Consider the following 13,517-nt stretch of genomic DNA (forward strand, 5'->3'; position numbering starts at 1 on the left):
ACGAATATTGGTATCTTAATATTAGTTGCAATGCTAGCTCTCTTGGGATATTATTGGGTTCATCTTGATCCTTCTTTTGATCCTTGTTTTTAAGAAATCTAATCAAATCTAAGATTATCATCTCGTGTTTTTGCTCACATTTTAAAAATGGCTTTTCTCCCCTATTTATTAATGAAAGCATGCATGCCAGTTGAAACTAGTTGTCTGATATTGAAAATCTGACACGGTGCAAGTTGATTAACATACAAGTTTTACGTACAAGATTACTCAGCTCGATTATTATCTCTAATGACATATTTGATTGCGGGCTCTTAAATTATAATAGGTTTGTAGCATGAGTTTTTAAATATATTAATACATAGTACAACAATACGGAGTACTATTTAGTGACTATTGTATTACATTTTATTTTTAAAATTTTCTTTTATTCTCTTAAACTATTTGATATAGTGGGTTGGTACTATTTTCAAATTTTTAAGTGTTTAGGATGTTAGATGCTAAAAAAAGAATCTAATTTAGACATGTTTAAAATAATTATTCTTTTAACTTACAATTTGTTAACAACTCAATGAGATATTACTCTGTAATTGTTTGGAAACCTCAACAAAGATGCAATGGGACCAAATTTGTTTGTTAAAATAGCACCCTCTAGGCCTCTATCAAGAATATGTATCAAAAAAAAGTCAATGGAAAAAGGTCAATCATGCATGACTTTCATTTTAATACTAATTTTATTTGCGATGCAAATGAGGGACCAAATCGACTTTATATTTGGCCTAAGTTTACTTTTACAACATACGGAGTATTATTCTACAATATTTTTTTTTATCAGATCCCCCACCTTTGTAGTTGTACCCCATCTTATCTCCTCCTTGCTATGATCACCCTTAGCCCTTTCCCCATTTTTCCATACATCTAGTAAAAAAAAAATGCCGATTTTTTCTAATAAAATTTAAGACAAGCCAAGCGTATTGCTGATAAATTTACACTTAGGGTAAAGCGCGTGGAATTATACTTTATGCGAAAGAAAAATCCCAAAAAATATATGGTAGTTCTTTAAGACAGAACATAAAAAGTGTTAAGTGCAAGGTGAGTAGTATTTGTCTCACAATAAAAAAGAAAGCAAAGGACTTTCAGTTTATAACCCAAGTGGGCTACTCTAGCTATTGCCAATTGGTTTTAAGATGGAATCTCGCCGTAAACTCTAGTTTGTGGGCTTCTCTCCCTTGTGTTTTTTTTTTTTAAAAGTTGCACTTCAATTTTTTCGATTAGCCAACACGATCAATTCTCACTTGTACGTTTTACCTTCAATATCCGCAATTCCAATTTTCCAAGGAACTCATTAGAAAAATGAAAGTTGAATGTATACTCCATGGATTTTCGACGAAAAACATGGTACAAAGATGCGTTTTGAAATGGCTAGATGCTAAGAATGAAATCCGACATCAGTAAAGATTATAACTCATCAGGATGGGGGGGAGACCAGTGTTGCTGATCCCACGAGGAAAAAGCAATGCAAGAACAAATTAATAATGTAAAATCATATCTTCTTCATGCATGCATGCTAGCATTCTTAGCTTATAGATCATTTGATACGTTCCCATTTGGAAAATTAAACGTTTATTCTTTACTTGTTTCAGTTGTTTGTTCCCATGCATGGAATACAATCTTTAATGTAATAAAACATACAGTATATTTCATTTGACTTATGTATAAACTCCATATAGAAGTTCGATCTCTTTAAACGTAACATTGTTACTTTGTTAGTGATTTGTCATAGTGTCAAGTTTGTGTCAATAATAGCGGACGACCTTTAATTAAATTGTTGAATACTTCCTATAATTTCTCATAAACTTTTAATATCATAAAGTTTGTTTGTTTTTTTTTTTTAATTGATAGAAATATTTTTTGAAAAATTATACGAGTACTATATAAGTTCCCTAATTTTAAATGTTTAGGCTTGTTTACTTCATCTTTCCTTCCACATCAATTTTCAATTAATTTCTTAATCACGACTAACTACTTCTCATATTCTCCGTACAATAATCAACGCTAAAGAAAGTACTCTTTCATTATAGTAAACTAAATAATTCTAAAAATTTAAATATATAATCTTTTTTTTTGTTCTTTAAAATAAAATATGCACAAAATTAGGACAGTCTTTTTCCAAAATCAAATCCATAACTTATCAATAGAACACTACTCCATAATAAAAATTAAAAAATATATAATTTATACGAAAGAGTCAACGTCCAATTAAGTTTACATATAGTAAACTAAAGAGCTGGTATATTTTTTTATGTCAACCAAATAACGATAAAGTTTTGATAACCTTTTGATGACATGGAGGGGCACCTTACCATGTATGGCCCCCTCAATCAAATTTCTTCTCATCCAAAATTCATTATAAATTGGCGGTGCGCCACGGTTAGGATTCAATTTAAGCCCCTTCCTCTTCTCTTCTGACCCCCCCTTTCCTTACATATCCTTTTAGTTATCATAAACACTACTTCACGTGTATTGTCTCTTTCACTTACCCTATTTTTGGCTTCAATTTTGCTTTAATTTGCCTACTTCTCAAAGTTTAGTACCACTACTTATTTTGTATTTTTGCAATTGTGGGTTAGTTTTGTTGTATTGATTTTTTATAAGTAATTTCTTTTTCAAAAACCTAACTTCTTCCTATTATTAATAACCCACAAAATTTCCCTAAACACAAAAGTAATGGATAATAAGAAACCACAAATAAGTTCATCTTCATCTCTGACTTCTCAGCTTTTTGGGCCTCAAGAATCTTCATCATCCAATGATGTTTTAGCCTCCATTTTCCCTCCTAAGGTATATTACCACTTTACCCCTGTTTTCCTCTGTTTTATTAAGTACTTGACTAGAATTATTAGTATCATAAAATCATAAATAAATTATTCAAAAATCTGTAATTAGATTTATAAATCACTAATGAAAATTATTTTCTTTATTAAAAATTAATTTTTGAATAGTTCAAAAATAAAAAATAATAATACAAAAAACCCACATCCCCTGTTTTCCTCTGTATTTTTTTAAAAATTCTTTTAACTTCTCTAATTTCTTAAATAAATTAGTTTAAATAACTTAGTTTGATATTGAATTTTATTTAAATTCTTCATTAATGAATTTTTTATGATAATTAATTTACAGGGGACAGGAAGAAATTCAGGCTATTCAGAAAACAGAGGATCATGGCAGGAGCCTTCTGGAAATCAGCCATGGAATACTAAACAAGGTATTATAACTTTCAAATATGTATTTAATCCATAAATTTATCCAAAATATATAATCTTAAGTTATATTTTTCAAGTATTTCTTTCTGACATTTTTTGAAACTATCCAAAAAAATCCTAGGAATATCCTACAACTTGCCTATAGATTGCAACTAACAATAGAAAGTTTTGTCACCTTTGGAGTTACACTTCTAATGTTGTAGCACTACTTCTCATAACAAGTTGCAATAATATAGTCAAAATATTCTTTATATGACTCAAAACTAGATAAGATTTTTTAAACATTTTGTTGTCTGCTAAATTTTCTTGTTAGCTTGGTCATACGAGTAATATATTTAAGGGCTATGTATAACATTTTAATATTTTTAATTCTAATAACTACATTATTGCTATTTGAAATTCATAATTACACTACAAATATGTTTTTAGGATATTCAATGACAATGGAACGTGTTATAATAATCCTATAATATCTATCAGTAGTAGTTGATTATAATTAGACTTGTCAACATGTTGTTGCTTCATATGGATTACTACTCCTATGTTACTTGATAAATGATAACTATTATTAGGTTAAGTATTCCATACTTATGTTATTTTGTTGTTTTATTTAGATAACACGTACAAACACGGCGATACAGCTTATGGTAGCTCGGCTAATAAAGAACGAAGCTCGATTTACCAGCAAGATGGAGGAGAACCATGTTACCTTAGCTCCTCACTTTACTATGGTGGCCGTGACATGTATTCGAAACCACCTACTAATCATCAAAATCCCACTTCATACCCTACAGTAAGTCTCCATGCTGAAGAATGTATCCATTTTGCTATTAATGTTTTGGAATATCATGGGCTTATCTAGGATAAAGCTATCTACGACATGTCTACTCGAATATACTCCGATCCATATAAATATGTGTATAAGTTTCTAGGGTAAATTATTGTACGGAATATAGAATTAACCCTTGTAACAACATTAATACGTAGTATATAACTTTTAATCTTGGTTAATTATGAAAAACATTTAATTAATTGGTTTAATTTGTGATTATTAGTTCAAAAAAGATGGTGGAGAAGATGATCCAAGTGGTGCTTCAAGAGGAAATTGGTGGCAAGGATCGCTTTATTACTAGAATCTATCTGCAGGCCAAGTAGTACGTACTGTGTGAATATTATGGCTTAAGGTACGTAACAAAATTGTGTATAAGATATGCTTTTTAACTTTATGGTAAAATTATTGAGTATCAAATGAGGAAAAAAAAAATAAAAGAATGATATGACCTAATCTTTAAAAAAGAATTAGATGATTATTTTGTGCCTTTACAGGATTTAGATCGAGGATCAGGATAGTATTTTGGGGATTATTTTGGCCATATTCTTTTCATCTTATTTTTGTTGACCTGAAAATATTTTTACTGAACTAAAATTAGTTTTAGGGTGTTCCGTGGTATTTTACGCTTTTGAGTTTGAGAGATGCTACTAATTGCACTTCTCAAGTATATATTTGACCAAATTAAATCCTGGTCATCATGTGGCTAATTAAGCTCAATTCTTCTCTCATTTTGCAGGAAATCAGCTTATTATCAAACACTCTAGCATGCTCGATCGGTTGTGGTTTATTAGCATAATATAAATGGAGAATAAGCGAATTTGCGCCATGGATAGCAAAAGTTCCTCCAAGGGGATTAAACTGGCTTTAAACGAGAACTCCGAACAACAAAATTTTCTTCATATATACATATGTTTTCTTAATTAGAGGATCTTGTCCATGGCATTTTAGGGAAGTGATGGTTGGGAATGATGCTCGTTTTATGTCATCTACTGAGCTTTCCAACTGAGTTACTATGAACCTGTTTTCCTTAAGGAAAAAAGGGTGCTTGTATATGTAAACTGTAGTAACCGGCAAGAGCCAAGAGGCCTTATATATATGAACTTTGTAGTAAGCACTAAGTATAATCTAACATGTTTTAGTTCGACGTATGATCTCTTTAAATTATCATATTTTAAAAAACTAACCACATGTTGACACGTATGTGGTCCAAACCAAATTTGATCCAAGAAATTGATTGCCAAATCTATCAAAAATGGGCTACTCACAAACAAATTCGCTAGGCCCAAGGCTCCTTTTGTAGTTAAAACAAAAGAAAACAAAGTTGTTACTTGTTAACTATCTAATGATAAGCTTCAAGATTCAAGAAGTAGAAGCATGCAAGATGATACAAATATAAAGAACAAGAGCCAAGGGGACTAACACAAGAAGAGGTACGCAGGCAGCGAAAGTATAGAAATCGCGACAAGCCAAGACACCAAGCTTGATTTGAACCAAATTGACCAAACCCAACATTAAGAAAACACAGCCAAACAATGAACCACAAGCACAAGCCAATACCCCAATCCTTAATACTACACCATTGACATGAACCACCATCACATTAGTCGGCCTAATTGCTTGACCACCTACACCGCCACCACTTGTTTTGATGGCTTGTTTGAGGGCTGAAGCGATGAGACTTGAGAATAGGAAGGCCGAAAAGGAGTAGACATGGTAGGCAATGAGATCCTCCGCGACAAAGGAGGGTGCTAAGCATGAAGATGATGCATTGTCTTTGCTAACAAGAGTGTAAGACGGATTACTAGGATCGGCGTTAACAATGCCTAGGAAGAGGGCTAAGGTGGACAAGGAGTTTACATTTACAATACCGTTTAAGGCCATTATATGAATGGGTGTTGTGGTAGAAATTTTATGGTTGGTTATGCTATTATTCTCCATTATTATTTGGTTGTTGCTAGTTTTTTAGGAGAATTAATTTGTAAAATTATAAATAAAATGGAGAATTTTTGAAAAAATGTTTAAGAAGAATGCTATTTTATGGTTGTTGGTGATGAGTGAGTGATTGAGGAGAAACGTCTAAGCAACAACCTGATACTATGGCTTGCAAGAAAATATTTCCTTAGGTTTTAAAAAAAGTCCAAAAAAATAAGTATTGCGCCGTTGCCGGGGATCGAACCCGGGTCGTCCGCGTGACAGGCGGAAATACTTACCACTATACTACAACGACTTGATTGATTGTTGTGATTAAAATTCTTCAATTTGTTCTTTGAATTATGTATATTTCAAAACAAAATTAAACCCATTCAATTCAAATTACGAATTGTGTGCTTGATGAGTGAGTTTGACAATTGTCTTGATTGCTATTTTTTCAAATGAAAAGTTTTGATGATCTTATATCAATAATAGAAATTCATATTACTTTGTGAATTTAATTTGTTCATAAACCATTAATACCTTTTTTTTTAGGGAGCCCCAATGAATACCTTTTTTTTTTTTTTAAATGAATGAACCTTTGATACCTAATAATCTAATGTATTGATCTCGTTCATATAATTTCTTAAATACACCCCCAATACAATTTCTTATACTACCTCCGTTACATATTATTTGCAACGATTGACATAAAGCAGAGAGGGAAAATTTCTAATCGTTGCAAATAATATGTAACGAAGGTAGTATACACCCGGACTTGGCCATGCCGAAAATTGTCTTTTCAGCTTCTTTAATTACCTCCAATAGAATTGGAAAACATAGTATATATATTCCATTAACTAGGTTAAATTAGTCTTACTGATCAATGATATATATCCAACTAACTAATACATCAGTCATTTAGAGCCGTACTTTCCGATGATGAATTTTGGCAATCGTATCATGTTCATGTTTCTAAGCGCACACTAAATATTATTGAAGCTTAAAGTCAAGATTTTCAACTTCTTTTTAACAAACATAAGCTAATGCATCTTCAAAATGATCGTGCCCACTATTGATTTGAATCATCAGTGCATATCCCATTTGTCTGCAAGAATATCAAGAATTGGTTTTTCTTTTTATTTTTTTTTAATTTAAGTGATTGATCAAGTTGTGTTTAGACCATTTTGTTGCCATTATTAAATGTATTTGATGGTAGTGTAATTAATTGTTATATGCAATTTTTTAATAGAATGTTAGTTCACATTTACTTAATTTCAGTTCAATTCAGTTCAGCTCCAATCAGTTCAGTTCAGTTCAGCTTCTAATTTCCCTCTCTCAAAATATTCATTTCAGCTCAGTTCAGTTTAGTTCAGGCTGGTTCAGCTCCAATAATCAGTTCAGTTCAATTCAGTTCAACTCCAATCAGTTCAGTTCAGTTTAGCTCAATTCAACTCAGTTCAGTAAATGTAAACAAGCCCTAATAACAAAGTGATTTTTATGAAATACAGTGTACTATTTGTTATTAAAGACTTTTATGAATTATGAGACATAGTTACAACGAAGTATGAAGTTTGTCTAGCATTTTTTATTTAAATGACTCATTAGAAAATTATTTTCCATCGGTTTATACATATAAGAAGCAAGTGATGAACTATTATTGAACAAATTGCAACTACTATATAAATAATAAAATCAAAAACTCATTTTCTAAACAATTGTAACACAATACATTATATGAAGTCATTTTCATTGCTCTGGTATGTTATTACGAATAAAAAAGATAAGGATGTGACAACTGACATTTGAAAAATCTCGAATACATCCATGATGATGACAAATTCCATCAACTAATAAAAGAATCTTGACAATTGGTTATGAAAAGAGAGAATTATTTTACTAGGTAGATTAGTAGTGTTCAAACATTTGTTAGGAGCAAATTAAAAATAGGGGAAGAAGTAGGAGTGAAAATGAAAGTGAAATTATTTGGTGTTTGGTCAAGCCCTTATAGCCGTAGAATAGAATTAGCCCTAAAAATGAAAGATATACCCTTTGAATATGTGGAAGAAGATCTTTCTAATAAGAGTTGTTTACTTGTTAAGTACAACCCTGTCCACAAAATGATACCTGTTTTGGTCCACAATGAAAAGCCAATTGTTGAATCTTTAATTATTCTTGAGTATATTGATGAAATTTGGAAAGATCATCCTCTTTTACCTCAAGATCCCTATGAGAGAGCCCAAGCTAGATCTTGGGCTAAATTCATTGACAATGAGGTAATTTTTTTTAAGTACGTACTCTTTATTATTTTTTTTCTTTAATACGAAGTACAATTAATTTCGAAAAATGAGTTATGTATTAATAGATATCCTTAGACTTGAACATAAGAAATCAGTATTAATCAGGATTTACAAAAAAAGGTTGTTATAAGAAGCCTTGATATTTCTAGTGATGAGACTATGTGTTTCCTCTAATCTAAATATCTAATTTCTTCTTAAATAAAGTGACACAATCTTTTTAACGTCGTATTCATTATATAATTATATTGTATGTGTTGTCATTGTACTCAGTTCTTAAAGTTTTATTGCATTGTAAATGTCATAACTTGTAAGAAGAGTGACAAAGTTTATTTCGGTTTTGTAAACTATTAGAAATATTTTCATTTTCCTTATTTTCATTTTTCTAATTTTGAATAGTAATTATTTTCTAAAGATCTAACAAATTTTGATGAAAAGTTGATAACATAAGTTTGTTGCTGAATAAAATACTAAGTAAGAGCTTCAATGAAATTTCTATATGAGCCAAACTTTTGTTTGCATATTTATTTGTAGTTATTGCCAAGTGTATGGAGGTATTTCCTTAGCAAAGAAGAAGAAAGAGAGAAGACAAAGAAGGAAGCTTGTGTGCTACTAAGGACTCTTGAAAGTCAACTAAAGGATAAATGTTTTTTTGGAGGGGATAAACTTGGATACTTGGACATAGTTGCATATATTGTGGCATTTTGGATTGAAAGGGTGCAAGAAGTTGTTGGCATTGAACTTATTAGTCAAGAAAATTTCCCCATCTTATGTCGTTGGATTGAAAGATTTTATGATGTTTCTATTGCCAAGGAATGTTTACCTCCAAAACATAAGCATCTGGCATACATTAAAGCTCGTTACGAAGCAGCTAGCACATGGAAAAATAAGGACATTAACAACAATTGATCAAGCTAAGCTAAGTGTTTTAATCCTTGCGATTTTATATGTATATCTAAATTTTATTTTTCTTTTACATGTTTACATAACGTACATGGTACATGTGTTGGTTTTCGAGATGAAAAAGTAACACTCTATCAATAATCTAATTGATAAATAACATGTGCTGTCATAGAAGCATAGGGAGTGTATGAGAAATATCTCCTATTAAGTACGGAACATAATGTATTAATGTATGCATCGACAAATAGTCTTGCTCAAAAGTTGCATATAAAACCAAAGTGATAAGCAATTATTTGCAACAACATCATTTGACAATAAAATCACATAAACATTCCAAGAAAATAAAAAGCTTAAACCATCAGTCGTTGTTCTGTTTCATGCAATAGTGATGCTAAACAGAGAGATTATTCACACCCAATAACAATAGCAGTACTAGTAGGATATAAGCAATGTTCAATGTTACAAAGTTGTTGGTACTCTTCACTCTTCAGCATTATATTCATGGCCGCGAGTCCTTTACAACTGTCACAGGGCAGCTTGCATGCTCTAGCACGTAGTTTGTGACACTCCCTAGCAATACCCTGAGTAGTTCACATCAAAACCATCCATTAAAAGCGGTTCATGATCTCGAGATCATCACCATCCAAAGATACGTGTAAATATCAGCTAACTTAATTGGTAAAACAACCATGGTGTAAAACTTTGTTACGCTTACATCACTATTTGTTTGTGGATTGTGATATTATGTGAACCAAAAGATGCTTGAGACCACACATGTTGAAATCTAAGCTTCTTTTTTTCCAAGGTGAACACAAAACCTAAAAAGGCTACTTTCAAGTTTCAACATTATGTACCAAACCTCAATTAAGACTTCCATAATTAATAATAGTCTACTTTTCATAATAGTGTTGGCATTTAAAAACTTTTAGCACTATTCCCAAATTCCGTTTTAATGATCATTTGTGATTTAAATACTTAAAGAACTAAAATTCGATCTAGTCATGTAAGGCATTGTACAAATTCGTCACAAAATGTAATTTTGAAGTACACAATTATCAGAGATTTTAATGTTCATATGAAAAAAAGGTATCACCTTTGGATGGAACCGAGGCCTCTGCTTCCCATGATCAAAGTACTCAGCGGCATGCTCCCAACTGCTTCACAAATTTTTTCCCTGGCATCTCCCCAGTAAATTTTCCAAAGCACATTTACCTATCAATTTAAATTAAATAATTTCCTTATTATTTTTAATTTTCGTTTAATTAAATGGAGCAAGTAAAATTGAACGAAATATTATTATCAAACAAAAAAAATCCCAAAAACCATATAATATGGATAATTGTATATAAAAAAATTTAAAAACCTGTAGTTGTTTGGATATGACATCAAGCAATTCAAAAATCTCAGGCTCACGCTCTACTCCATAGCTATGCATCACCTCAGGATCACAAAATTCAGCAAGTGGAATCAAAGCTGCCATTTTAAATTTTAATTTTTGGTTAATCGATTTTGATCCAAAGTATAATTAACTCGTATTAGCTACGACACTAACACAAATCATACATGTTAGACAAATAAAAAGGTGGATAAAGTAAAAGAGAGACGTACGTGAACCGGTGTCGGACCAAATAAGGTTACGAGACTCTAATGATTGAGAGTGCTTAACGTGAATAACAATAAGGGTGTCACCCTTTCTAAAAAGCCCATCAATTGCCCATTTTAATGCTGCTTTGCTTCCCTTTGAGAAATCCAATGCCACTCCTAATCTCCTTCCTTCTTCAGCCATTTCTTGTACAAGTATTATATTATATGATTAATCAATCTACAAATTACACAAAAACGTATCATATTATATCATATCATATAATTATATAACATAAAGTTTTGATCAAGAAAATGAAAGTGTTGACTTACCAAGAAGATGGTGGTGGTGTTGTTGGAGAGATGATAAGGGCAAGTAGAAATCAAAAACTGCTTCTTCTTGTTAATAATTTAAATAGGCTGATATATTAGGCCGACTAAAAGTATCAATAATATATGGTGAGGAGTTAAAAGGACAAGTAGAAAGAGCCAAGTCAATTAAGGTGACAACTTGATAAATGTGACATTGGATGCCTTGACAACGTGCTGGATATTTAGAACCAGTTATTTTTACAATTTTTTTTAGGTCTAGGAACTTGTCTTTACTTCTTTTAGTAGGGTCATCAAGGTGCATCATCACTACATGTGGAGTATATTCAAGTATTCTTTCCTAATTAATAATATCATCAATTTATTTAGATTCATCATCAATCCATTATATCCCAATTTTTTAGGTTGTTGTAAGAATTAATTAATAATCTATCATTGATCAATAATCAATTTAAATTTTATCATCAATCTATTGTGTTCTCAGCTTTGAGGTTGTAGTAAGAACTGTTGTTAAGAGATCAATTTCCGTTAGAGACATTTTGGGACGAGAATACTCTTACGATTCTTTTCCCATGCTCATCCACACTCTCATTACAATAATCGGCAAAATTTCAATGTGAAAAAGTTGGTCATTCTTGGCTTTTGAATCCATAAATGACGTGATGGTCTTGAACTAAAAAGGAATAATCCCTAAATTTGCTAGAAATTGGAACAAGAATTGTAGACTTTCATACAGTAATGGTTTATTTTGTTAGAAATGAAACTTTTATTTGGGCTGGGTACTCCCGAAATCAATTTGGGCCTTGGTGGTCCATAGATTATATGTGCAGCCCAATTCTCTACAACGGAATTTTGTTTTTGTTGGGCCTTCTGCAGCCCACTACTCCTGCCTCTTGAGTCCGAGCCCTATAAGCTTGCCCATCCATAAACTATAAAGCCTAAAATCCTATCTTAAGAAAAGTGAATATTTTCTCTCAAATGGGGAGCTAATAGTCCGGTTCGGCCCAACATGGTTTTTGGCAAAGGTTCTTAAAAGAAAAAAGAAAAAAAAAAAAACTTGATCAAAGTTATAAAATTTACTAATCAAAAAGTACCTTACAGAAAATTTTGTACCATACGACTATACCATACGGCCATACCCCATATAAGATACAAATGCTTGGGAGTAAGGGATTTTCTTACATTCCTCCTCTACTCTCAAGCGACAATTTGCGAGCTGAGCTGGTTAAACATGTGAGAGGCTTCGATTTAATAAGATCCTTCAATTTACTTTTTTTTTTTTTTTTAAAAAAAAAAAATGAAATTTCTTTGTATAAGATACGGATTAAAATAAGATCATGAAGTGGTAAATTTCTGAGAAAGATCCAACCAGATGGGAACCACACGTAAATCATACACACGTGAATTCCTTATCAATCTCCACCAAAGCTCACATAAAAGGTTGCCAATTGCTTTCAATATACTTTGGCGTTTTCATAGTACTCCTCTCCTATTTCTTTGTCACTTCATTACTTTCACTTCCCAACAAATTCCGCATTACTCTCATTTCATCCGATATTTTAGTGCTGTCAAATTTCAAACCGAAACCGATTAACTGTCCGAAACCGACCGACCCAAATGAGAACCGAACCGATTAAAAACCAATTTCTTTGAAACCGAAAACCGACCCGAACCGTATTTTAGTAAACCCGAAACCGAATCGACCCGAATAATGTTAAACCGTATAAGAACCGAACCCGTTAACAAACCGAACCGAATATAAACCGAACTGCATGAAAACCGAACCGAAAAAGAACCGCACCGTATCTAACCCGAAACCGGTTCCAACCCGAAACCGTTTAAACTGGCAAAAAAACCGCTTACACCGAACCGTTAGCAAACTGCTACCCGTTTGCACCGAACCATTTAAAAACCGAACTGATTGTAAACCGAACTGGTTATAAATCGAACCGTTTATGAACCAAACCGCTTCTAAATCGAATCGTTTACAAAAATTTTTATATAATTAAATGGATTTTTTTTTTGGTTTTTTTTTTTTTTTGACGGGATATAATTAAATGGATTAAATATTAGAAATCTTAGAATATTTTTTTAAAAATAGCAAGGCAACACTACTACAAAATTAGCCAAAGAGACCCGTCCAAATTAGCCAAAGAGACTACCTTACCGGCGGTCTCTAACTAAGAGAAAGAGACTGCTTGACTAGAGGCAGTCTCTAGATTCAGAAAACTAAGACCACCTATTAAAGATAGGCGGTCTCTTTTTTGTGAAAAACTAAGACTACCTACTAGAGATAGGCAGTCTCTTTTTTAAAAAATTTGAGACCGCTTATTAAGCTCAACAGGTCTCTCGAGTCCCATTTAAAATAAAAAAAAAAAAAATCTTATTTCATTTTACATTTAC

General features: G+C 31.9%; 5 protein-coding genes and 1 non-coding gene across 7 annotated transcripts in view; 3 read left to right on the top strand and 3 right to left on the bottom strand.

The window, feature by feature from the left end:
• Positions 1-13,517, top strand: part of LOC145618304 (uncharacterized) — a 79,604-nt gene that overhangs the window by 24,321 nt on the left and 41,766 nt on the right. The window lies entirely within an intron of this gene.
• LOC145617531 (uncharacterized) lies at positions 2,454-5,236 on the top strand. The gene is made up of 5 exons (XM_081672241.1): positions 2,454-2,838; positions 3,178-3,262; positions 3,875-4,053; positions 4,316-4,444; positions 4,829-5,236. Exons 1-4 carry the CDS (start codon positions 2,725-2,727, stop codon positions 4,391-4,393), a joined length of 456 nt encoding a protein of 151 aa, XP_081528367.1. The 5' UTR covers positions 2,454-2,724; the 3' UTR covers positions 4,394-4,444; positions 4,829-5,236.
• LOC145616167 (uncharacterized) lies at positions 5,452-5,973 on the bottom strand. Its single transcript, XM_081670863.1, has one exon. The coding sequence runs from the start codon at positions 5,971-5,973 to the stop codon at positions 5,452-5,454; it is 522 nt and encodes a 173-aa protein (XP_081526989.1).
• Positions 6,248-6,319, bottom strand: TRNAD-GUC (transfer RNA aspartic acid (anticodon GUC)). Its single transcript has one exon. It is a non-coding gene; the product is annotated as a tRNA-Asp (tRNA).
• LOC145616168 (putative glutathione S-transferase) lies at positions 8,040-9,209 on the top strand. The gene is made up of 2 exons (XM_081670864.1): positions 8,040-8,279; positions 8,835-9,209. The coding sequence occupies exons 1-2, from the start codon at positions 8,040-8,042 to the stop codon at positions 9,207-9,209; spliced, it is 615 nt and encodes a 204-aa protein (XP_081526990.1).
• LOC145617281 (universal stress protein PHOS32-like) lies at positions 9,454-11,268 on the bottom strand. The gene is made up of 5 exons (XM_081671977.1): positions 11,118-11,268; positions 10,812-11,025; positions 10,567-10,676; positions 10,297-10,415; positions 9,454-9,784 (listed from the first exon to the last, which is right to left on the bottom strand). The coding sequence occupies exons 2-5, from the start codon at positions 10,987-10,989 to the stop codon at positions 9,703-9,705; spliced, it is 489 nt and encodes a 162-aa protein (XP_081528103.1). The 5' UTR covers positions 10,990-11,025; positions 11,118-11,268; the 3' UTR covers positions 9,454-9,702.

This window comes from Chenopodium album, chromosome 26 (assembly GCF_948465745.1).
Source record: "Chenopodium album chromosome 26, dcCheAlbu1.1, whole genome shotgun sequence".
Lineage (NCBI taxonomy): Eukaryota > Viridiplantae > Streptophyta > Magnoliopsida > Caryophyllales > Amaranthaceae > Chenopodium > Chenopodium album.

Coding starts and splice junctions, on each gene's coding strand:
- LOC145617531 (XM_081672241.1), top strand. CDS start 2,725: ATGGATAATAAGAAACCACAAATAAGTTCATCTTCATCTCTGACTTCT. Junction 2,839..3,177: donor CCTCCATTTTCCCTCCTAAG/GTATATTACCAC, acceptor ATTAATTTACAG/GGGACAGGAAGAAATTCAGG. Junction 3,263..3,874: donor GCCATGGAATACTAAACAAG/GTATTATAACTT, acceptor TGTTTTATTTAG/ATAACACGTACAAACACGGC.
- LOC145616167 (XM_081670863.1), bottom strand. CDS start 5,973: ATGGCCTTAAACGGTATTGTAAATGTAAACTCCTTGTCCACCTTAGCC.
- LOC145616168 (XM_081670864.1), top strand. CDS start 8,040: ATGAAAGATATACCCTTTGAATATGTGGAAGAAGATCTTTCTAATAAG. Junction 8,280..8,834: donor CTAAATTCATTGACAATGAG/GTAATTTTTTTT, acceptor ATTTATTTGTAG/TTATTGCCAAGTGTATGGAG.
- LOC145617281 (XM_081671977.1), bottom strand. CDS start 10,989: ATGGCTGAAGAAGGAAGGAGATTAGGAGTGGCATTGGATTTCTCAAAG. Junction 10,416..10,566: donor TCATATCCAAACAACTACAG/GTTTTTAAATTT, acceptor TTAAATTGATAG/GTAAATGTGCTTTGGAAAAT. Junction 9,785..10,296: donor GGCCTCGGTTCCATCCAAAG/GTGATACCTTTT, acceptor TGAACTACTCAG/GGTATTGCTAGGGAGTGTCA.